At 40.4% G+C, this 24,113-nt stretch overlaps 1 protein-coding gene across 1 annotated transcript in view; it reads right to left on the bottom strand.

Annotated features, from left to right (window-relative positions):
- SUCLG2 (succinate-CoA ligase GDP-forming subunit beta) overlaps positions 1–24,113 on the bottom strand; it is a 251,627-nt gene that overhangs the window by 10,449 nt on the left and 217,065 nt on the right. The window contains exon 10 of the mRNA XM_029050832.2: positions 7,224–7,344. Within this exon, the coding sequence (XP_028906665.1) occupies positions 7,224–7,344 (121 nt within the window). The remainder of the gene's footprint in view (positions 1–7,223; positions 7,345–24,113) is intronic.

Raw genomic sequence — 24,113 nt, 5'->3', positions numbered from 1 at the left:
CTGTACTCAGTTTTATACATTACTCTGGTGTTGTTCTAAGGACTCAGACACAAGGGTACCCATCAACTTCCCAATTCCGTCTAGGGTTCTACTTCAGGGTAGGATGAATGGTAGAAATTACTAGCTATTAAGTTGGAAAAGAAGATAGTTTACCATAAAATACTTGATTTCTGGATGAAATCAAATGATCTGAAATGTTTAACTCTGATTTTTCAGTGTGAAAGTAAACAGCAAAATGGGGGAGTGAATGTTAAGAAAAAATGATCAGCAAAGGATGTTAAGACAATGATCAGGATGAGAATAGTGAATTAAAAAAAAATAAAAGATGCCAAGGTTGAAGAAAAGGGGAAAAAGAGTGGGAAAGTCATAAGAAATAAAACAGAGATCAGAGATTAATAATGGAAAAGATACATGAAAATATGGTGGGAAGGAAAATATAAGGAGGGAAAACCACATACAGAAACAGGTAGGGTCCAATTGAGGGGTCCTCTTGGAAGCAAGAACTCATCAGTGTTAGTACTGCACAATAAGGCCCAGGTAAAGAGGGAGTTATGCATCATGAGGGGAGAGATTCTCACCTTCAAAAGGAAAGAGATGGAGAGAGAAAAGAAAGTACATAATAAAAAATCTAGACCAAGAGCATAAGAACAAAAAAAGCAAACATTTGAGAGAGCAACTTGATTTTGGAATGTTAAAAAGGACAAAAAACAGAATAAAACATGTAGAACAAGTTTCAGCCAGTGTCTATTTTATCTTCTCTATATTTGTAGTAACTGGCTCAACTCTCAGCACAATAGGACACCATCAAATCGCCACCGGTTACTTTTTTATTCCTCTTACCCTATAAGTACAGGAAAAGCTTTATTGTCTAGCATACTCCTGCCTTCAAGACATCTCTACTTGGATGTCCTCCTGTCACCTCCAACTTAACATGTTCAAAACAGAACTCCTTATCTCCCCACCCAAACTTTGCCCTCCCCATGACTTTACCATCACTGTAGACAGCACCACCCTTTCTGTCTCACAAGCCCATAACCTTGGCATTATCTTTGACTCCTCTCTGTCATTCAACCCACATATTCAATCCATCACTAAATCTAGTCAGTCCCATCTTCATGACATCGCTAAAATCCACCCTTTCCTCTCCACCCAGATTACTATCATGTTAATACAATCACTGAACCTATCCTGCCTGGATTACTCCATCAGTCTCCTTACTGACCTCCCAGTTTCTTTCTCTCCCGATTCCAGGCCATACTTCACTCTGCTGCCTGGACCATTTTTCTACAAAAATGATCATGAGAAGCAGCGTGGCTCAGTGGAAAGAGCCCGGGCTTTGGTGTCAGAGGTCATGGGTTCGAATCCCAGCTCTGCCACTTGTCAGCTGTGTGACTGTGGGCAAGTCACTTCACTTCTCTGTGCCTCAGTTACCTCATCTGTAAAATGGGGATTAAGACTGTGAGCCCTAAGTGGGACAACCTGATTACCCTATATCTACCCCAGCGCTTAGAACAGTGCTCTGCACATAGTAAGCGCTTAACAAATACCAACATTATTATTATTATCACGACATGTCGCCTCGTTCCTCAGAAAACTCTAGTGGCTATCCACCCACCACCGCATCAAACAAAAACTCCTCACCATTGGCTTTAAAGCACTCACTCCATCACCTGCCACCCTCCTACCTCACCTCGCTTCTCTCCTTCTACAACTCAGCCTACACACTTTGCTCCTCTAGTGTTAATCTTCTCACTGTGCCTCGATTTCTCCTGTCTCGCTGCTGATCCCTCGCTCACATCCTGGTTCTGGCCTGGAAGGCCCTCCCTCCTCAAATCCAACAGACAATTACTCTCCACCCCTTCAAAGCACATCTTCTCCATGAGGCTTTCCCAGACTAAGCCCCATTTTTCCTCATCTCCCATTCCCTTCTACATAGACCTGACTTGCACCCTTTGCTCTTCACCCCTCCCAGACTCCCAGCACTTATGTACATATCTGTAATTTTATTTATTTATATTGAGGCCTGTCGCCCCCCAGCAGACTGTAAGCTTGTTGTAGGCAGGGAATATGAGCTTTTTTTTGTTGTATTGTACTCTCCCAAGCACTTAGTAAGTACAGTGCTCTGCACACAGTAAACGCTCAATAAATACAATTGAATGAATGAAAAGAAAGGTGATAGGGAGTCAGAAATTCTCATTAAGTAAGAACCAGCCTGTTCCAGAGAATAAGTACATAATTGGGAATAAATTCTCTAGAGACTTATCTGTTCCAGAAAGAACTCCAAGAAATGGAATATAGTGGGGAGTTCACCAATAAACCAAACCCATGCTACCCAAGGCTCCCTAAATAATAATGATGGTATTTGTTAAGCACTTACTATATGCCAAGCACTGCTCTAAGTGCTGGGGGAGATACCAGGTTATTAGGCAGTCCCAGGTGGGGCTCACACTCTTAATCCCCATTTTCCAGATGAGGTAACTGCGGCACAGAGAAGTTAAGTGATATGCCCGAAGTCACACAGCTGACAAGTGGAGGAGCTGGGATTAGAACCCACTACCTCTGACTCCCAGCCCAGGCTCTTTCCACTAAGCCACACTGCTTTTCCAGGAGTCAAGGAGAGAGTTTACATAGTCTCATATGTAATATCTTAGGTATTGAGAGATGCTACCTATCAGTTTGATCTGCCAAGGAAACAGGCAATCCAGAAGATGATGACTAAGGAAAATTTTCATTTTCACTGACAAAACGAAGTCTTTTCTATAGTCATTCCCATCTCTCATCCTCCTGTCTCTCACCGCTTCAGTCTATACTTCACTCTGCTGCCCAGATTATCTTTCTACAGAAATGCTCTGGGCATGTCACTCCCCTCCTCAAAAATCTCCAGTGGTTGCCTATCAACCTTTGCATGAAGCAAAAACTCCTCACTATTGGCTTCAAAGCTCTCTATCACCTTGCCCCTTCTTACCTCACCTTGCTCCTCCTTCATTCCAGCCCGCACACTCCGCTCCTCTGCCGCTAGCCTACTCACTGTGCCTCGTTCCCGCCTGTCCCACCGTCAACCTCTGGCCCATGTCCTACCTCTGACCTGGAATGCCCTCTCTTCTCACATTCGCCAAACTCTCTTCCCCTCTTCAAAGACCTACTGAGAGTTCATCTACTCCAGGAGGCCTTCACAGACTGAGCCCTCCCTTTTCCTCTGCCCCTCCTCCCCTCCCCCTCTCCAAAGAACTTGTATATATTTGTACATATTTATCGCTCTGCTCTATTTGTTTTATTAATGATGTGCATTTATCTATGGTTCTATATCTATTTTGATGGTAGTGATGACTGTCTACTTGTTTTTTGTTGTCTTTTCTCCCCCTTCTAGACTGTGAGCCTGTTGTTGGGTAGGGATTGTCTCTATCTGTTGCCAAACTGTACTTCTTAAGCACTTAGTACAGTGCTCTACACACGGTAAGTGCTCAATAAATACGATTGAATGAATTAATGAATTCCATTTTTTGGCTCTAGAAATGGGAATGCTGTTCACTGGTTTCTACCCAGAAATGAAAAATAGTCCATTTCAAGCCCCAAGTCCCAGTAAAACTTGGGAGACAGAGTGGCCTAGTGGAAAAAAGCATTGGATTGGGAGTCAGGAGATCTGGGTTCTAGCTCCAGATGATGGTATTTGTTAAGCGCTTACTACATGCCAAGCCCTCTTCTAAGTGCTGGGGTAGATACAAGGTAATCAGGTTACCCCATGGGGGGGTTCACAGTCTTAATCCCCATTTTACAGATGAGGTAACTGAGGCACAGAGAAATTAAGTGACTTGCCCAAAGTCACACAGCTGATAAGTGGTGGAGCTGGGATTAGAACCCATGACCTCTAACTCCCAAGCCCGGGCTCTTTCCAATAAGCCACGCTGCTTCTCTTGCCTGCCATGCAACCTCGGGCAAGTCAATTTAAATGATCTGTGCCTCAGTTTCCCCATCTGAAAAATGAGGATAAAATACCCACTCCTCCTTCATCATAGACTGTGAATACCACGAGGGACAGGGCATGTATCCAGTCTTATTATCTTATATCTATCCCAGTGCTTAGTAAAATGCCTGGCAAATGGTAAGTGCTTAGTACATCACAATTATTCTCATTAATATTAACTAGTGTCTGTTAAATCTATGAAGGCTGGCACTACTTGTACATAGTTTGTGTTTACATATATTAATGAGGAAAAAGGATAACAGTTAAACTTTCTGGGCTCTACCTAAATTCAAACAGAAAAAATGCACAAAACTCAGTTTGCAAAATCTGTTTTTTGTTTCTGGAAGAAGCACTATCTATAAAAATAAAAACCTCAAACATATTTTTACAAGTCACTCTTGAGTCTTTTAAATAAAAACAATCCCATGTCTCAGCTGGTGAGTTCTCCTCTTATAAAGCAAGTAAATACATGTAATTATAAAGTTACCATTTTCAAAGAGGAGAATAATCCTTTCTTTATCCAGTGGTAAAACAGCTTGTAATTATAATACAGCTGAGAACAAAGATTTGTCCATAAAATCCCACTAAATCAAGACAGATTTGACTGATTAAAACTTTTCTCATCAAGACATTTCTAATACATTGCATGTGGACAAAGAGTCTTTAAAGTGCAAACCACATATCTGTTAGATTTATGGGAATAATCATGAAACTTCTGTCAGGAAAATGTGCAAAATGGAATTAAAAGTGAGCCAACTTCTCTCTCCCTGTAAAATGCACACCACTAAAAAAATTGCATGGATGCAAAATTTAAATTTTTTTATATAATGACTTTCTTTTTTTATATGATGACTTTCAAATTGGTGACTTTAGGAAAATTGAAATATTGCCTAAGGACCCAAGAAAATCCACTTATATAGAAAGATGAAAAAGAACTAAACATTGCTTGTTCACCGACACAAACTATAACCAAATATAGAGGAAGAGAAGTATTGCTGGCTTAATATTATACTATATTTAAATCTGCAAACCTGGAAGATGAGAAGCTAGCTATTTGTAGTGTTGAAGACCACTGAATGCTGTATAACTGAGATGAATCAAATGATGATGTTATAATTTAGACTTATATGATAAGAATATAACTGGGATACTTTCCAACTGCTGAAAGGAATGAAATCTAAAGACAGAACACTGCCTGAAGACCTTGAAGGTAGGTCACTGGGATTGTTTTTTGAGGTCTCAGATACTGAATTCTTTGGGCTTCTACTCTTCAATGTCTGCCTGCCCCTCTAGACTGAAAGCCCATTGTAGACAGGGAACTTGCCTACCAACTCTGTTCATTCATTCAACTGCATTTATTGAGCACTTACTGTGTGCAGAGCACTGTATTAGGTGCTTCAAATGTACAATTCGGCAACAGAAAGAGACGATCCCTGCCCAACAACGCGCTCACAGTCAAAACGGGGGAGACAGACAACATAACAGACAGTGCACTTTCCCAAGCGCTTAGTACAATGCTTTGCACATAGTAAGTACTCAATAAATACATTTAATTGATTCAGTCCAGAGGAGGTGGGCCTTCAAATCTCAGACTTACCCCAACTATACCACCACTCCCTTCAAGAGGGCATAACAAGGACTGAGCCTTGGGCTGGGTAGGGAATCTGTGAAACTGGACCTACCCATCACACAAATGCCAACAAATCTGTTGATATGAAGAAGGTCTTTCCACCTCCCCTGCCAGAGTGTGCAACCATGTTTAGACTGGGGAGCCTGAAGCCTTAGATTCTCCTGCACTACCTCCCTAGCCACAAGAGGGGACAGAAGGTCTCCTGAGTCCACTTTTGGTCTTTGATGCCAGTAAGAGGCATTCCATTACTCTTCCTTTACTGATAGACAAATATTAATACACAAGCATCATTTGGATATACAGGTGTTATAAACAAACACAACATAGGCGACCAAAGGCAGGGACAAATACAAATATACAGATGAGCATACATACTAGTACACAAACACAGAAAAACACATGGATAGAAATTGCAGTTGGGACACACACACACACACTAACATACTTTCACATACACTGGGGCCTCAGATTGGGTCACATAGGGGAACACAGACACACACACACACACACACAATTCCCACAGGGGCAGAAGATGTATAGAGAGTGGCAGACACTCATATTAGGAGAGATACAAAGGATGGAAAATCAGAAATGGAGAGAGACTGAGCAGACACATCCTACTTAATCAGGGAGAAAACTTGTTTTCTGAAGAGAAGAGTTGTACCATGGCAGGCTGAGTTCTTAGAATTTTATGTATGGAATAACAACTCCAAACAGATGCTTGACATGATTTTTTTGTATATCCAGGTATCATATCTGAATTTTTGGATACTAATTTTTTTTCCAGTTAAAGGAGAGTACTGCATACACATACAGGCTTTCTCTCCTGTTTCTGCAACCCTGGACTTAAAGTGCTGGTGGGCTATTTTTAGCCTGGATCCTAACTCTGGTTTAGAAATGCGATTTTGACATCCTCCGATTCTCAGTTCTTCAAAAGATATTTGGCTCTGATCATTCTGGAGAGCAGAGAGCTTGCTATATTTACCCAATTTTCAGTTACCAGCGAGCTGTATAATTTAGTGGTGTGTTAAGACAAATTGTCAGGGTATTTCAGTTTCAAACTGTAACATGGGAATTTTCAAAAATTGTTTTAACATTTCAAAGGTAGTTTGAGTGCGAAATTTGGTCTATGTAATCACACACCTGGGGACTCTGGAGTGACTTGCTTAGCATGGATGATGTTTTCCTTAGCAACAGTGAATACTGCCACTAAAGAGAATCAATCTGACTGTGTGAGATACAAAGAACCAGGAAGAGGAAGAGAGAAACAGAAAATCCAGAGAAATCTTACTTTCTATCAAGACACGGAAACCAATGTTGTTGACTCAGAGTAGTTGGTAACGCAGCACTTATTTTATCATGCCAGAGAAAAGTGGATTAGAAAATCTGAAGAAAAAAGCACGTTATGAAAAGGTCCATTCCTTCAGTGAACTAGGGAGGTGACCAAAGGTGCAAAAATTGAATGGCCATTTATGATTTAAGAAATATTCCAAATTTCTAAGCTCACATTACAGTGAACACAACATGAAGAACTGGGTCAGTGCTCACTTTCTGGGACCTAAGGCTGATTTTTCATCCTAACAATTCCTAGAAAGGAGATGAATCCAAACATTTCAAGTGCTTCTAACTCACCTTCCAGACGTACCACCAAAGGCACCTTCAATTCAAGTTCTTGGCAAGCTTTGGTAATGCCATTGGCTATGATAGCACAATTTACTATTCCACCAAAAATGTTGACAAGTATAGCTTCAACCTAAAAATCAAAAGCAGAGTGTCATTCAACCAAAAAATGTAAAACGACATAATCACACTATATTTCTTGTTTTCTTGTGGTATTTGTTAAACACTTACTATGTGCCAGGCACTGTCCTGAGTGCTGGGGTAGATACAAGCTAATCAGGTGGGGGACAGTCCATGTCCCACAAATGTGCTCATAGTATTAATCCCCATTTTACAGATGAGGTAACTGAGGCATAGAGAAGTAAAGTGACTTGACCAAGATCACACAGCTGGCAAGTGGTGGAGCTGGGATTAGAACCCAAGTCTTTCTGACTCCTTGGCCCGTGCTCTATCCATTAAGCCTTGGTGCTCCCATATTTACAAGCAGCAGTTTTTGTATTTTTATTGCAATGTGGAATATATAAAACATCCAATTTTCAGTAAAGTTACTATTACAGAGGTGCTATGATGATAAAATATTACTTTTAATCTACCAAAGGAAAACTGGAGTTTTAGGAGATTGGAAACTTCTTGTGGGCAGGGATCATGTCTACCAACTTTAATGTACTTTCCCATTTGCTTATGACAGTGAACTGCACACAGTAAGTACTCAATAAATACCACTGAATAATGTATTAATGTAATCAGTGATTTTATCTTCCTCATATAAATACACAAGTTGAATGGTCTCTTGGTATTTTAAAAACTATACAGTAAAAAAGGTCCCTGCAGGAAGATAAAAATGGTATATCATCTGTAAATCTGTACTACTCATTCATTCAACTGTATTTATTGAGAGCTTACTGTGTGCAAAGCACTGTACTAAGTGCTTGGGAGAGTACAACATAACAGACATATTTCTGCCCATAACAGTCAATATAATTAGATTTTAAAGTGCTTCCCTGGAATATTTCAGGGATGTAAATTCATATGTGAGGTCTTTACTTGTTTGTGCATTGGCCATACATAAAGAAATGCGGACAAGTGAATTCATCCTCATTTACTAATGAAGTATAAGAGAATCCTGTATAATTAACATGAAGAGCTAAGTAATCAACATAATTTGTTATGCCTTTCTATACCTACAGAAAGTAGCTCTTCGTCAATATGTAGAAATTGAAATTTCTACATTTAAGTTACATTTGAAGTATGGTACGTTAACACTAGATTTTAGTGCACATTCAAGAAACAAGACTCCCTCCAGTTATTACCTCTCTCCCTCCTACCATTGCTCTCCAAACTCCTTGAGCAAGTTGTCTACACTCACTGTCTCCACTTCCTTTCCTCCGATTCTCTCCTAGACCCGTTCCAACCTGGCTTTCACTCCCTTCACTCACCAGAAACAGTCCTCTCTAAGGTCACTGATGATCTCCTTCTTGCCAATCCAATGCTCTCTAGTCTTCATCCTAATCCTCCCCTACTGCTCAGCTGCATTCAATTCTGTCAACACCACCCTTCTCCTAGAAATATTACCTAATCTTGGCTTCACTGACACTATCCTCTCCTGGTTCGCCTCCTATTTCTCTGGCTTCTCATTCTCAAGTTTCTTTTGTGGGATCCTGCTCTGTCTTCCACCCCCTAACTATGGGAGTCCCTCAGGGCTCAGGTTTGGGTCTCCTTTTATTCTCCATCTACATCCACTCCCTTGGAGAACTCATTCATTCCCATGGCTTTGACTATCATCTCTATGCAGATGATTCTCCAGCCCTGATCTCTCCTTCTCTGCAGTCTCACCCTTTCTCCTTCCTTTAGGACATCTCTACTTGGATGTCCCTCTGACACTTCAAATTTAACATACGCAAAACAGAACTCCGTATCCCACCAAAACCCTGTCCTCCTGATGACTTCCCCACCCGCTTTTTTACGGTATTTGTTAAACAAATGCTATATACTAGACACTGTACTAAGTGCTGGGGTAGATACAAATTAATCAGATTGGACACAGTCCCTGTTCCACATGGGGCTCACAATCTTAATCCCTATTTTAATTTATGAGGAACTGAGGCACAGAGAAGTTAAGTGACTTGCCTAAGGTCACACTGCAGACAAGTGGCGAAGCTGGGATTAGAACCCAGGTAGTTCTAACTCACAGACCCTGCTCTATCCGATAGGCAATGCTGCTTCTTGACGTCGCTACAATCTGCCCTTTCCTCTCTATCCAAAAAGCTATCACATTAATCCAAGTATTTATCCTATCCTGCCTCGATTACTCCATCAGCCTCCTTGCTGACCTCCCTGCGTCCCGTTTCTCCCCACTTCAATCCACACTTCACTCTGCTGCCTGGATCATTTTTCTACAAAAACATTCAGTCCATGTTTCCCCACTCCTCAAGAACTTCCAGTGGTTGACCATGTACCTCTGGATCTAAAAGAAACTCAACTAAGCTCCCATTTCCTCTACTCCCATTCCTTTCTGCATCACCCTTGAACACGGGTTTGTACTCTTTATTTACCCACTCTGCAGTTCCACAGCACTTGTGTACATATCTGTAATTTGTGTATATTAATGTCTGTAGTCCCCTCTAGATTGTGAGCTCAGGGAATGTGTCTAACCAAGTCTGCTATATTGTACTCTCCTCGGTGCTTAGTACAATGCTCTGCACACAGTAAGTGCTCTATATAGACAATTGATTGAAACCATTTGGGGAGCATATTACTATTAGTTAAGTTGACAAAATATATTCACAGGAAATACAAAAATAATGTATTCCACTAAATTTAATATGTGCTCATTCAAGAGTATAAGTCTTGTGGGGAAAGGATGCTTGTGTCACATGGGTGTTTTATACTTTTCAAAGACTTACTACGATGTGTTGCACAAAGTGGGGGCTCAAAAAATGCTATTGCTACTATTACTACTGAATTCCAACATAGAAAGAGCATTAACTTACATAATAATAGTTAGTATTTGTTAAGCGCTTACTATGTGCAGAGCACTGTTCTAAGCGCTGGGGTAGACACAGGGGAATCAGGTTGTCCCACGTGGGGCTCACAGTCTTAATCCTCATTTTACAGATGAGGTAACTGAGGCACAGAGAAGTTAAGTGACTTGCCCACAGTCACACAGCTGACAAGTGGCAGATCTGGGATTCGAACCCATGACCTCTGACTCCAAAGCCCATGCTCTTTCCACTGAGCCACACTGCTTCTCCATAATAAGTTGCAAAGGCACGTATTATTGTATGTGCAAAGGGAAATGAGCATTATTTTTAAAACCAATTAGAGAAAGACAGCAATTGATAAAAGGAGATTTCACAATACCACTTAGAGCAGTGCCACTAGTTAACAGAAGTCATCTTTCTAACGAATGTTGTTAAATGTTCTAAACAACAAAGTTAGTGAAAAACAATATGTTTTTCAACAACTGTAGCAGGTTTGGCTGAAAATAAATGAAACCATTCAGGAAACCAGATGATCATGACGATTTTCCAAAGTAGCATTTGGCAAGCCTCAAGAGGAACCCACAATGTGTGAGGAGAGGAACTAATTAATTAACAGTGTTTGAAACATAGGTAAGCACTTAACAAATAACATTAAAAAAAATGAATCTACGGTATTTAAGAGCACTTACTGTGTGCAGAGCAAAGTGCTAAGCACATGGGTGAGTAATAATAATAATAATGGTATTTGTTAAGTGCTTACTATGTGCCACGCAATAAAGAGTACAATACAAGGGAGTTGCTTAGAAATGTTCCTTGCCCACAAGGATCTTATAGTCTTGAGAAAAAGAGAGAAAAGTGTGTAAATAAGAGACTTTGTGGCTGTCTTAAGATAAATATCTACCTATATGTGTGTGTGTGTCTACATGTATATACATATATAACTCTATATTTAAAATGACATATAAGTGTGTATTATTCATTCAATAGTATTTATTGAGCGCTTACTATGTGCAGAGCACTGTACTAAGCGCTTGCAATGTACAATTCGGCAAGAGATAGAGACAATCCCTGCCCACTGCACTGTACTAAGCACTCCCACGTGGGGCTAGAAGTCATAATCTCCATTTTACAGATGAGATAACTGAGGCACAGAGAAGTTAAGTGATTTGCCCAATGTCATGCAACAGACAAGTGAAGAGCAACCTGGTCCTAGTGGGAAGAGCACGGGCTTGGGATTCAGAGGACCTGGGTTCTAATTCCAATTCTGCCACTTGTACCATAACTGTTTCTAGGGAAGAATTCTCGACATTAGAAGCTGGGGCACCTGGCTTCTACTACGACTGATTCAATCAGGGTCCAAAGATAGAAAAAGTTCTGAAGAAACATCTGAAGCTCCAGGGAATAGAGAGAATGGTAGGATAAATTTCAAAAGATGGAGAGAAGAGTTAGAGCAGAGAGGAACAGAATTTGGTTAGTAAGGAGAGTGGGGGTAAGGGTGGGGAACAATTTGAAGATGAAGAAGGAGAAAAGAAATTTTATGTCACAAAATGTTGAAAGAAAAAAAAATCAGCTGGTAGAATCACCATCCTAGAGATTATGCCATCCATTCCCACTATAAAGTAATTTGCTGCAGTCATGCACTTTAATGGAAATCTGATTTAAGGTTTCACTCTGGGCCAATTTCTATAATTAACTGCTTTAATCTATAATCTCAAACTGAGAATGAAATTAAGACAGTCTAAAAAATGAAGATCTCATGACATTATTATTTTACATTTATAAAACATTTCAAATTTTCAAAGTGTGTTGCATTCATTCATTATTAGAACCATTAATTGCTATGCTATTGCTATCTCTAGCAACAAAGTTTTTCCTTTCAAGCCCACATAAAAGGGGAGCACTATTCAAATATTTAGAGGAGTGGCAGTCAAAATACAGTTTACAATGTGCCTGTTGTGTAGCCAGTCACAAAACACAAAGTACTTCTGTCTAGTGGAGAGAGTACAGGCCTGGAGTCAGAAAGACTTGGGTTTTAAGCTCGACTCTGCCACTTTGCTGTAAAACCGTGGACAAGTCACTTCACTTCTCTGTGCCTCAGTTACCTCATCTGTAAAATGGAGATTAAGACTGGGAGGCCCACGTGGGACAGGGAACTGTGTCTAACCTGATTTGCTTCTATCTACCCCCAATGCTTTGTACAGTGCCTGACACATAGTGCTTTAATAAATGCAATAGGGAGGATAGAAAAAGTCTGTATGCAGCCTTCAAGGGCTGGTAAGTGGTTCTTCAGCCCAAATAATTGACCATCCAGATCTAGAGAATCTAATTATTTCTTAGTAATCTTTGACATCATTTTTCCTAACTCTCCTATAATACAGATATGCATCTCCAGTTACAATGTCAGAATTTGGTGTGGACTAGCAAAGGCCACAAAATAAGCTGTGATGGAACTGAGACTTGAACTTAGATCTCCTGACAATAATTTGGTCTGTTATCCATGACATTTACCAGTCATCAACAACTTCAAAACAAATTTTTCCTCATCAAAAACTTGAAATCCATGTGCGAGTACAGTAAAAAGCTTTGTTATCCAGCATGCTGGTAGAATGGGAGGTGCTTCAACCAATAATTCTAGAATCTCAGCTAGTCACAGCTTTGCAGGTGACTAACCTTGGGAATGTGTTCTCCAAAGGGTTAGTGAGTGTTTGTTTAGTCCAACACTGTTCTGCTTGCCTGTATCCCAAATTGACTAGTCAATTGACTAGGGGAAGCAGCGTGGCTCAGTGGAAAAGAGCCTGGGCTTCGGAGTCAGAGGTCATGAGTTCGACTCCCGGCTCTGCCACTTGTCAGCTGTGTGACTGTGGGCAAGTCACTTAACTTCTCTGTGCCTCAGTTCCCTCATCTGTAAAATGGGGATTAACTGTGAGCCTCACGTGGGACAACCTGATTACCCTGTATTTCCCCCAGCGCTTAGAACAGTGCTCTGCACGTAGTAAGCGCTTAACAAATACCAACATTATTATTAGTCCCACAGGGAATGGCTTATGAGGAAGCCTCCAGGGAAGCTGCATACTGTTTGATCTCATTAGCCCTCTCCATCCCACCAGGGGAGAATTCAAGAATATTCTGATCATTTCCCACAAGAACTTAATCAGCCAAGACTCCTGTTGTATTGGACGATATTAAACCAGCTGGTTACTAGAGCTTTGGGGTAGGTAAATTTTTCTACACATGATGGCAGATTTTTAAAATTATAATAGTATGCTTACTTTGAGTCAAACCCTATGCTAAGTGCTGGGATATACCAGAAAACTTGCTCAAAGACAGCCCCTGTGGTATATGGAGCTCACAAACTAAGACATAGAGAGAACGTCTCAATTTATAATTAATTCATTCATTCAGTTGTATTTATTGAGCTTTACTGTGTGCAAAGCACTGTACCAAGCACTTGGGAAAGTACAATATAACAACAGACACATTCCTGCCCACAATGAGTTCGCAGTCTAGAGAGGGAAACAGACATTAAAATAAATTACAGATATATACAGATATATACATATATGCTATGGGGATGGGAGGGAGGATGAATGCAGGAGCAAGTACGAATGGCGCAGAAGGGAGTGGAGGGCTTAGTCAGGGAAGACTTCTTGGAGGAGAAGCCCCTACATGGACCCAAGTCTTGGCCAAAAGGCCTTGTCTTTTCCCTTTCTGGGCCACCCTGTACGGGGGGGCGGGGGGGCGGGGCCCTCTGCCACCCCAGGGGCCCTCCACCGTCCCACACGGTGGGGTGGGCGGTTGGCCCAGTCGGGATCTGGGGTCTTTGACACTCATCACTCGGCACATCACCGGATGCAACACCTCTCCAGAGAACACTGCCCAGACACGGGGTGGGGGGCTAAAACCCAGGACTCCTGGCACTCAGCCCCTTGCTATTTCCACTAGACCCAACTGCCTCTCTTTTAAAAATTGATTTAATATATTATATATTATTTAACATTTTCTCAGAATTCAGTAATAATATTTCTTACAAAGTTCTGTGTTTCCCCCCCACACAATCAAAATCGTTATCAGCATATTTTAAGCACATTGTTGGGACACACAACAAAAGTATTAAATAAGGTCCCCAACATCATGAATCTTGGGCACATTTATTTAATTGTATTTATTAAGTGCTTACAATGTGCAGAACACTGTACTAAGTGCTTGATGGATTGCATTCTTTCTGTTTTAGTTGGATGAATCTGTTTAGCTCAATTTTATCCATTTTTATGCAATTTTTATTTTCTATACTTTCTTGATTCAGGCTTCAAAAAGGTGAAAGCTTGGGACTGTGCATTTTATTCTTTTATTCTCAATTATTGAAACTAGGGAAAAACAAAGATGAACTATTCTGTAGGTCATCCACTTAATGGAGATACACTGGATTTTCTGATGTATACATTAAGAACTAGTAAATGAAACTGATTCTCTTTTACCCATTTTAATACGCAAAGCTAATCCAGTGGTTATGCAGAGAGCGTCAGGCAAGCGTGTTTACATTATTAAAGATAAGGAAGAGGGTTTTGGGTTTTTTGGGGTTTTTTTTTGGTCAGTACAGATATTTTAATTCCTAATGCTGTGTCTTTCACTTCAGCATCTGTTTTTTGGGTTTTTCAGCTGAATTCTAATCAAGTCTTCTAATCCATTGGCAGCTAAAGGAGAAAAAAAGTTTAAGGAAATTAGATGCAGCTAGGATAATTGATGATTGTATGGCTGGCTTTAATAAAAATACACTGTTAAATTAGAAGAGAGCCTAAAAGGATTCAATCAATGAGGAACTGAATCAGGAGGATAATTCAATCTTGACCTTTTTGTAAACTTAAAAGGCAAAAAAAATGTCAACAAATTCGTTCAACTGGTGCAAATGTACACCTTGCAATTTTGCTGGAATTGGTTAACAAAGCTTAGATTTGATTTTCTCCTTCTGATATGATCTTTATTTTTGAATAACTTTTTTCAAGAAATTTTTATGATTTAGATGGTTGGATTAAGTGTCTGGTAAACGTGAGAAAAATGGAAAAGAATATTGAGTCTACAAAATTTTTTAAAGAAAAGAACTCCCAGCTCTTACCAATCCACATGGAATAAATTATTCAAATAGGTTGAGAATAATAAATTTCCAGAATCCAAAATCTACAATGAAGGAAAATGGCTAAAAGTATTTTTATAAGGATGGAAATCAAGGTTCTACTAACTCCTTGGAACAGGCTAACTCAATTTTGCTGATGTCGAGTACTTTAATGAGGACATGCTTTTCCACTGATCACCTCCCATTCATTAATAATTATGGTATTTGTTAAGCTCTTACTATGTGCCAAGCCCTATTCTAAGCACTGGGGTAGATACAAGGTAATCAGGTTGTCCCACTTGGGGTTCACAGTCTTAATCCCCATTTTACAGACAAGGTAACTGAGGAACAGAAGTTATGTAGCTTGTCCAAGGCCACACAGCAGACAAGTGGTGGAGGCGGGATTAGAACCCACGCCCTCTGTCTCCCAAGACTGGGCTCTTTCTGTTAAGCCATCTGCTTCTCATTAAGCTCCTTGTACACAGGGAACAGGTCTACTAACTCTAATAATAATAATTCTGGTGTTTGTTAAGCGCTTACTAACTGCCAGGCACTGTACTAAATGCTGGGGTGGATACATGTAAATTGGGTTGGACACAGTCCCTGTCCCACGTGGGGCTCACAGTCTCAATCTCCATTTTACAGATGGGGTAACTGAGGCACAGAGAATGGAAGTGACTAAAGGTCACACAGCAGGCAAGTGGTGGAAGTGAATTCCATGATTAGAACCCATGTCCTTCTGACTCCCAAAGCCATGCTCTCTCACAATGCCATGCTGCCTCTCATAATCAACTCTATTGACTGTACTCTCCCAAGCACTTAGGACAGTGTTTTGCGTGCAGTAAACACTCAATAAATATCATTATCTGATTCATTATTCTTAGTCTGTCCTTGACCAGATTAACCGTTGGACTATTACCATTAGCCTTGGCCTTACCTAGCCATAAGCTTCTGGGAGAGGAACTGCAGAGGAGTTGGAGAGGTTGGGAGGTAAGTGAGGGCTCACAATGATTCAGGAGATAGTGAGGGGTTGTAGTAGGAATTCAGTGAGGAGAGGTAAGAGGGAGAGAGCTGTTTGAGTGCCTTAAAGCTGATGATAAGGAGTTTCTGTTTGAAACAGAGGTGGATGGGTAATCATCAGAGGTTTCTGAAGAGTTGGGAAACGTGAACTGAATGATTCTTTTAGAAAAATGATCCAGGCACCAGAGTGAAGTATAGACTGGAGAGAGGAGAGACAGGAGTTGGGAGGATAGCAAGGAGGTTGATGCACCATAAAATTAAGATCCACTTCTGACTCTGGCCTGGAACGCCTTCTCTCTTCATATTCAACAGATGTCTCCCCACCTTCAAAGTCTTATTAAAGCAAATCTCAAAGATGTCAGAAAGGAGGCTGATAAGGCGGGATAGGATAAGTGTCTGGATTAATGTGGTAGTAGTTTGGATGGAGAGGAATGTGATGTTGTGAAGGTTGAACCAGCAGGATTTAGGGACAGACTGAATATGTGGGTCAAGGAGACAATTGGACATTGCTCCTGACAGTTTCAACTTTTTTTGATGAAATACAAGGCAAGGTCATTAGGGCAAGAGATGGGGTCTGGGGAACAGGGGATTTTAAGGAGGGAGTTAAACATCTGAAGCAGCTGGCATGGGCAATGTGCTTAGGGGTCAATAAGGAAAGAGAAATATTGTTGCTGGACGGAGGAGAGGGCGGAATTATAACAAGTGAGGATGAGTTTGCAATAGATAAGGTTTCTTCCAGCAGTGCTCCACAACTCGTGCACAGAAGTGGTGGAAGTGACCTAGTGGTGCATCACAGTTGTTTGAGATCTGTGGAGGGACAGGGGAATGAGGCAGTTAAGTTCAGTGGAGAGAGAAGAGCTGAGGGCATGGAAGGTAAGTTGGGTATAGAGACAAAATTGGGTCTCTGTGGAGGAATAGGATGGTTTTGTGGGGAGTGGGTGTGTGGTAGAAAAAGCAGGTGAGGAAGTTGTGGCCAGAGAGTGAAATTTCAGAGCTGATGAGGACAGAGGCTGTACTCCATCGTTGTTATCAATTAAAAAAATTTATGCAATCTGCTGCAGAAAAACCCGGACCCCTGATGGACAGCATCATTGTAAAAGATAACAGAAGAACTGTGGGTATGTGTAAAGTGTTGGACAGAACCTTCTGGAACTGTGTAGGGAAAAATGTTCATCCATTGTTCCAAATGAATTATAACAAATCCATAATAAGCATACCTTTTTTTTTCCAAATGTTTTTTCCATATATTTTATCACAAAAAAATTTATACTGCTAGGAATTTGAAGAGATGAGAAATACTGGCACACTTTTATAGGTCTAAAAATAGAGGACTTTAATATATAGCAAAGCCCAGTAGTCTTATTAGGAGCAAAACAAATGCTAAAATAAGCAATAATACAATTTCTAACACCAGTAATACTACCTTAGTGTCTGTTTAACTGAACTTAGCCAAAGGCATATTACAAAGCTTCTGTTTTTCTTTTTCAAGGCAGTTGCCAGGAAGATAGATATAAAAATATAAATTCCATATAAACAGGCATCTTGGATCAAAATCTCATATTTGGATAAATCATTTATAGTGAGTACTTGATTTGGAATAGTCAGATTATTTTCATCTAGAGATTTTTCTTGGTGGAAACATTACTAAAAACAAAGTGAGCAATTCTAATATTCTTCACAGAAGAAATGAACTCTGGAGGCATATTATTTTAAAATGATCCAGCTTCAAAACTGTCAACTCAGTTTAACATATAATTGCTTCACAAAGCAGGATAAGCTTTGTAATGATATATGTATATATTTATATATACCTATATGTATCAATGTGTATATACACACAACCCGTATTTTTAAGGGAAGTTAAGGATCTGTAGATTAAGAACAATTATAAGCATTATTTCTGCATATTTTGTTCAATCATCTCTAATGTTTTCATTTTGACAAATTTGAGCAGTTATTCTCCATCACCACTACTTTAAGAGTTAATATGAATATCTATTAAGCTGGCAATTCTTTGCAGAACCCATTTATTAATTTATAAGCTGGATATTTGTTTATAGTTGCAGTGGCAGTTTTTCTCCTATGGTAATTTTTAGTTTATAATAATAATGTTAATAATGTTGGTATTTGTTAAGCGCTTACTATGTGCCGAGCACTGTTCTAAGCGCTGGGGTAGATACAGGGTAATCAGGTTGTCCCACGTGAGGCTCACAGTTAATCCCCATTTTACAGATGAGGTAACTGAGGCACAGAGAAGTTAAGTGACTTGCCCACAGTCACACAGCTGACAAGTGGCAAAGCCGGGAGTCGAACCCATGACCTCTGACTCCAAAGCCCAGGCTCTTTCCACTAAGCCACGCTACTAGAAAGGTGACCTCCAGAAAAATGATCAAAGCAAATACAGCCGATAGCCAGGGCATTATATTCCTCTGTACATTCACCAGGAAAAACTATACCAGAAACTTTTGGTACTCTTTAAGCACTTGAAAGTCACCCCACCCTCATCCCCCACAGCACTTATGTACATATCCATAATTTATTTTAATGTTTGTCTTCCTCTCTAGATTGTAAGAGCCTTGTGTGCAGGGATCTCATCTACCAACTCTGTTCAGCTGTACTCTCCCAAGAGCTTAGTAAGGGCTCACAGTCTAGAAGGGGGGAGACAGACAACAAAACAAGTAGACAGGCATCAGTAGAATCAATAAAAATAAATAGAATTACAGATATATACACATCATTAATAAAATAAATAGAATAATAAATTTGTACATATAAACACAAGTGCTGTGGGGCAGGGAGGGGGGTAGAGCAGAGGGTAGGAGTCGGGGCAATGGGGAGGGGAGGAGAAGCAGAGGAAAAGGAGGGCTCAGTCTGGGAAGGCCTTCTGGAGGAGGTGAGCTTTCAGTAGGGCTTTGAGGTGGGGAAGTGTGCTAGAGTTTGGCAGATGTGAGCAGGGAGGGCATTCCAAGCCAGAGGTAGGACGTGGGTCAGGGGTCGATGGCGGGACAGGCGAGAATGAGGTACCATGAGGGGGTTAGTGACAGAGAATCGGAGTGAGTGGGGTGAGCTGTAGAAGAAAAGAAGGGAGGTGAGGAAGGAGAGGGCAAGGTGATGGAGAGCTTTGAACCCAATAGTGAGGAGTTTTTGCTTGATATGAAGGTTGACAGGCAACCACTGGAGATTTTTGAGGGGGGTGACACGCCCAGAGCATTTCTGTGGAAAGATAATCCAGGCAGCAGAGTGAAATATAGACTGAAGTGGGGAAGACAGGAGGTCGGGAGATCAGAAAGGATGCTGATGCAGAAATCTGGTAGGTATACGTAGAGTGATTGTATTAACAAGGCAGCAGTTTGGATGGAGAGGAAAGGGCGAATCTTGGTGATGTTGTGAAGGTGAGACCGGCAGGTTTTGGTGACAGATTGGATATGTGGGGTGAATGAGAAAGCGGAGTCAAGGATGAGTCAGGAAGGATGGTATTGACGTCCGCAATGATGGGAAAGTCCGAGAGAGGACAGAACTTGGGAAGGAAGATAAGGAGCTCAGTCTTGGACATGTTGAGATTTAGGTGGAGGGAAGACATCCAAGTTGATATGTCCTATGTCCTGCTTCTGGCCTGGAACACCTTTCTTCCTCAAATACAACAGACAATTACCCTCCCCTGCTTCAAAACCTTAATGAAGGCACATCTCCAAGAGACCTTTCCAGACTAAGCTCCCTTTTCCTCTTCTCCCACTACCTTCTGCATCACCCTGACTTGCTCCATTTGTCTTTCCCGGCCCCAGCCCCACAGCACTTATGTACATAGCTGTAATTTATTTGTATTGATGTATGTCTCCCCCACCTCTAGACTACAAGCTTGTTGTGGGAAGGGAACATGTCTACTTATTGTTGTATTATACTCTCCCAAGTGCTTAGTACTGTGCTCTGCACACAGTAATCTCTCAAGAAATACAATTGAATGAATGAAGGGAGGAGAACCAGGAGAGGACAGTGTCAGTGAAGAGAAGGTTAGATAGTGTTTCAGGAGAAGGGGGCAGTCCACAGTGTTGAAAGCAACTGAGAGATCAATGAGGATAAGGATGAAGCATAGGCCATTGGATTTGCAAGAAGGAGGTCAATGGTGACCTAAGAGAGGGCACTTTCCATGGAGTAGAAGCTGGGGGAAGCCAAATTGCAAGGGATTAAGGAGAGAATTGGAGAGGAAATGGAGGCAGCATATGTAGACAGTTCATCAAGAAGTTTGGAAATGAATGGTAGGGATGAGATGGGGCGGTAACTAAAGCGAGCGTGGGGTAAAGGAAGGGTTTATTTTTTTCTAGGATGGGGAGACATGGACATGCTTGCTTGGGTACTAGGGATAAAGGAGATTTTGATATAATCATTGTTGGTGTCATAGAGTGCAACCATCACCCTGTTCCCACAAACATCCAGTTTCTACTATTGTAAACAGAATACTGGACCATTGTAATAATGTGAGACCGTCATTGGGCAGGGATTGTCTCTATCTGTTGCCAAATTGTACATTCCAAGTGCTTAGTACAGTGCTCTGCACACAGTAAGTGCTCAATAAATACTATTGAATGAATGAATGATCAACCATTCATATTTACTGAGTGCTTACTATGTTCAGAGCACTGTACTAAGTGCTTGGGAGAATACAATAATTATAGTAATTGTGGTATTTAAGTGCTTACTATATCCCAAGCACTGAGGGCTGGGGTACTCCAGAAAATCAGGTTCCACATTGGGCTAATAGTCTAAGTAAGAGGGAGAAGAGGGTAGTGCAGATGAGGGAACTGAGGTACAAAAAAGATAAGTGAATTGCCCAAGGCCATGCAGCAGGCATGTGACAGAGCTGGAATTAGACTCCCAGGCCCAGGCTCCTTCCCCTAGGCCATGCCGCTTCCCATTATTCTTGCCCAGTAATGGTATTGCTATTTCCTTATATTTAATCTTTAAAAGAAACCTTTGTAAGATTTTGATGGGAGATGAAAAAACTGGGAAAATTTACTGAACTATTTAAAATATATAAATTGTCTTAAAATATCTAGAAATATCATGTTAAATAGTAAAATAAACTATTCATCTTCGTAACCATTGTTACAGATTACCATTTGAGAATTTATGAATGGAATACGTAGAAAATACTGGTATTTTGGAAATAAGTTAAAGATGAATCTATTTAAAAATGGTATCTCCAATGCCACAAACATTGCTGATTCCATTTCTTTAACTGCATTTAAAAACACTGCTTTATTATATTAAATGCATTTACTACATTATACTGGAATAAGTCACCTAATGAAAGATCAATATGAAACATAATTGTATAAGATATCCACTAGAGGACAGTATGATTCAATGTGAAGGTGGAATATATAATCAATTCCCATGGAAAAGGTCGTATTGTTTCTTCTCGTTAAAATGAGATTCAGACTGAAGAAAAATGAAGGAAAAAAGAGATTTTGTTTCTTTGAGGCATATATTTCAAAGACAGAAAGAGCAAATAAAGGAAAATATGAAAATAAAATCTTTCAGTCTTGTGAAGACATAAGACTCGCATATAATTTTGGATACTGAAGCCAATGTAATCATAAATCTTCCAACAGGAATATCTGTTTAATTGTAAATTTTTCCATAACTGTTTCATATGTCAGTGGTGTGGGGAATAATAAACCTTCAGAGAATAAATACCATATGAATGCAATGAATACATAAGTCATCATGTAACTAATACCTAGTATGTGGCAATAATATGACTTGTTTTCTAGGCATGTACACAATAACTGATGTATACAATAACACAATAATCATTATCTGCTGCATTCAGAATATTAAGGATCTGACAATGAAAAATGAAACATTTCCCTGAAAATTTGCATTGTACAAAGGCTAAATAGCTCTTTCAAATATAAAGATGAATGAAATATGTAAACAATTTACATAAATGGCATCTTACACTTAATAAATTCTGCAATGCATTTCTCAATACTGTATCACATGATGCTCAAAATATTTTTAACTATCTGAACTAAATTTCATAATACTAAAAATAGCAGTGAAAATGAAAATAAGGTCTATTACTTTTGTAAAGCAGCTAATAGCCATTGTTTTTATGAGATGTTCTTTCCCTTGACTCTATTTATTGCTGTTGTTCTTGTCTGCCTGTCTCCCCTTAATCTAATGACTGTAAGCCCGTCAAAGGGCAGGGACTGTCTCTATCTGTTGCCAACTTGTACATTCCAAGCGCTTAGTACAGTGCTCTGCACATAGTAAGCACTCAATAAATACTATTGAATGAATAATAGCCAACTGCTAGACCATTTCATCATACTTTATGTCCTGTTACAAGGATCACGGTTGAGTGATATGCAAACACCCACCCAAGATCTATTCTCCCCACTTGTCTCCATTTTCAGTTTCTTTGCATGCCTGCAAGGAAGAATCAACCAGTGGTATCTATTAAGTGATTACTTGGTGCAGAGCACTGTACTAACCCTTGAGAGAGAGGACAATGCAACAGTTAGCCCCAAGGAGCTTATAGTTTAGAGAGGACACATTGTTCCACTCACATATATGCACTGAAACACTGAAATTCCAAGGTCCTTGGAATACTGTGATTTAGCAAGGGAACAGAAAGGTCTACCTTCCTAGGCACATTTCAGCTCTGCACCACTGAAGGAAATGTTGCTGCCCATCATTGTAAAGCATGGTACATGCACACAGAGGGGTGGCCAGGTGATTCTCTGGCTCAGCAAGGGGTGGGAACTGGGATAAGGCTTCTAGCCTTTTTATTGTCTCAGAGTACATAGCCATTGGAGCTTATACAGGAGAGAGTCAAGCTATCCTGTTTGAATTGTCTTGTGCTCCACTTCAGAGGATCGTGGGTCTTTTCCATTCAAAGAGAACTCATCACCTTCCCACACAAATCCTGTCCTTCCCAAGACTTCCCATAACTGTTGACAACACCACCATTCTCCCTTTTTCACAAGCCTGTAATGGACAGAATGAATATGGATGTGTTAAAAAAAAATTAACAGTAATAATGTCTGAAGCAAGGAGAAAAGTCCAGTGCTTTGCTTTTCACCTTTTCCATTTTTGTGGCAAACTTGTCAAGCAGATTAGTTTGGCACTTCTTGGCTGGTTTTCTCTCATCCTAATGGAAAAGACCTGAGCAAATCTTCTGGGAATATTCCACAGGTAGTTTATTATTAGCATTAGGCAACTGGAGAACTTGCTTCCTATATTACCAAAATTCACATCACACCAGGGTGTTGTGGAACCTAGACTGAAAAACACTGCTTGGGTCAGCTCACAAACCTGCCCAGCCACACTGTTGCTTTTGCCACAATCAATCACTCAATCAGTGGTATTTACTGAGCACTCATTGTGTGCAGAGTACATTATAGTGGAATAAGCTTTAGACTCTTGCTACTCACCACTGCCCCAACCCTCAAGCTGCACTTACAGACCTTCCTGACACTTTGAATTTTCACTCCTCCTGCCTGGCATGTCAGTTCCATAAGGCAGTGTGATGGTGAGCCACGAAAAGGGGGTCTCATCCCAGATCTAAGTGTGTGAACTATTCAATGAAATTGTGTTTTTCATTTTTTTCCATCCAAAAATGAAAACAGTCCTTTCCCCTTAATTCACAGGGGTGCTATGAAGTTAAGCTAGTATAATTGGCTTATATATGTGGGCAGGGGGCATATCTATCAACTCTGTTATATTGTACTCTCCCAATTGCTTACTACAGTGCTCTGCACACAGTAAGCTCTCAATAACTATGACTGA

This window comes from Ornithorhynchus anatinus, chromosome X1, assembly GCF_004115215.2.
Source record: "Ornithorhynchus anatinus isolate Pmale09 chromosome X1, mOrnAna1.pri.v4, whole genome shotgun sequence".
NCBI lineage: Eukaryota > Metazoa > Chordata > Mammalia > Monotremata > Ornithorhynchidae > Ornithorhynchus > Ornithorhynchus anatinus.
Note: the sequence above shows the minus strand (reverse complement) of the source record. Positions and strands in the feature narration are given on the sequence as shown.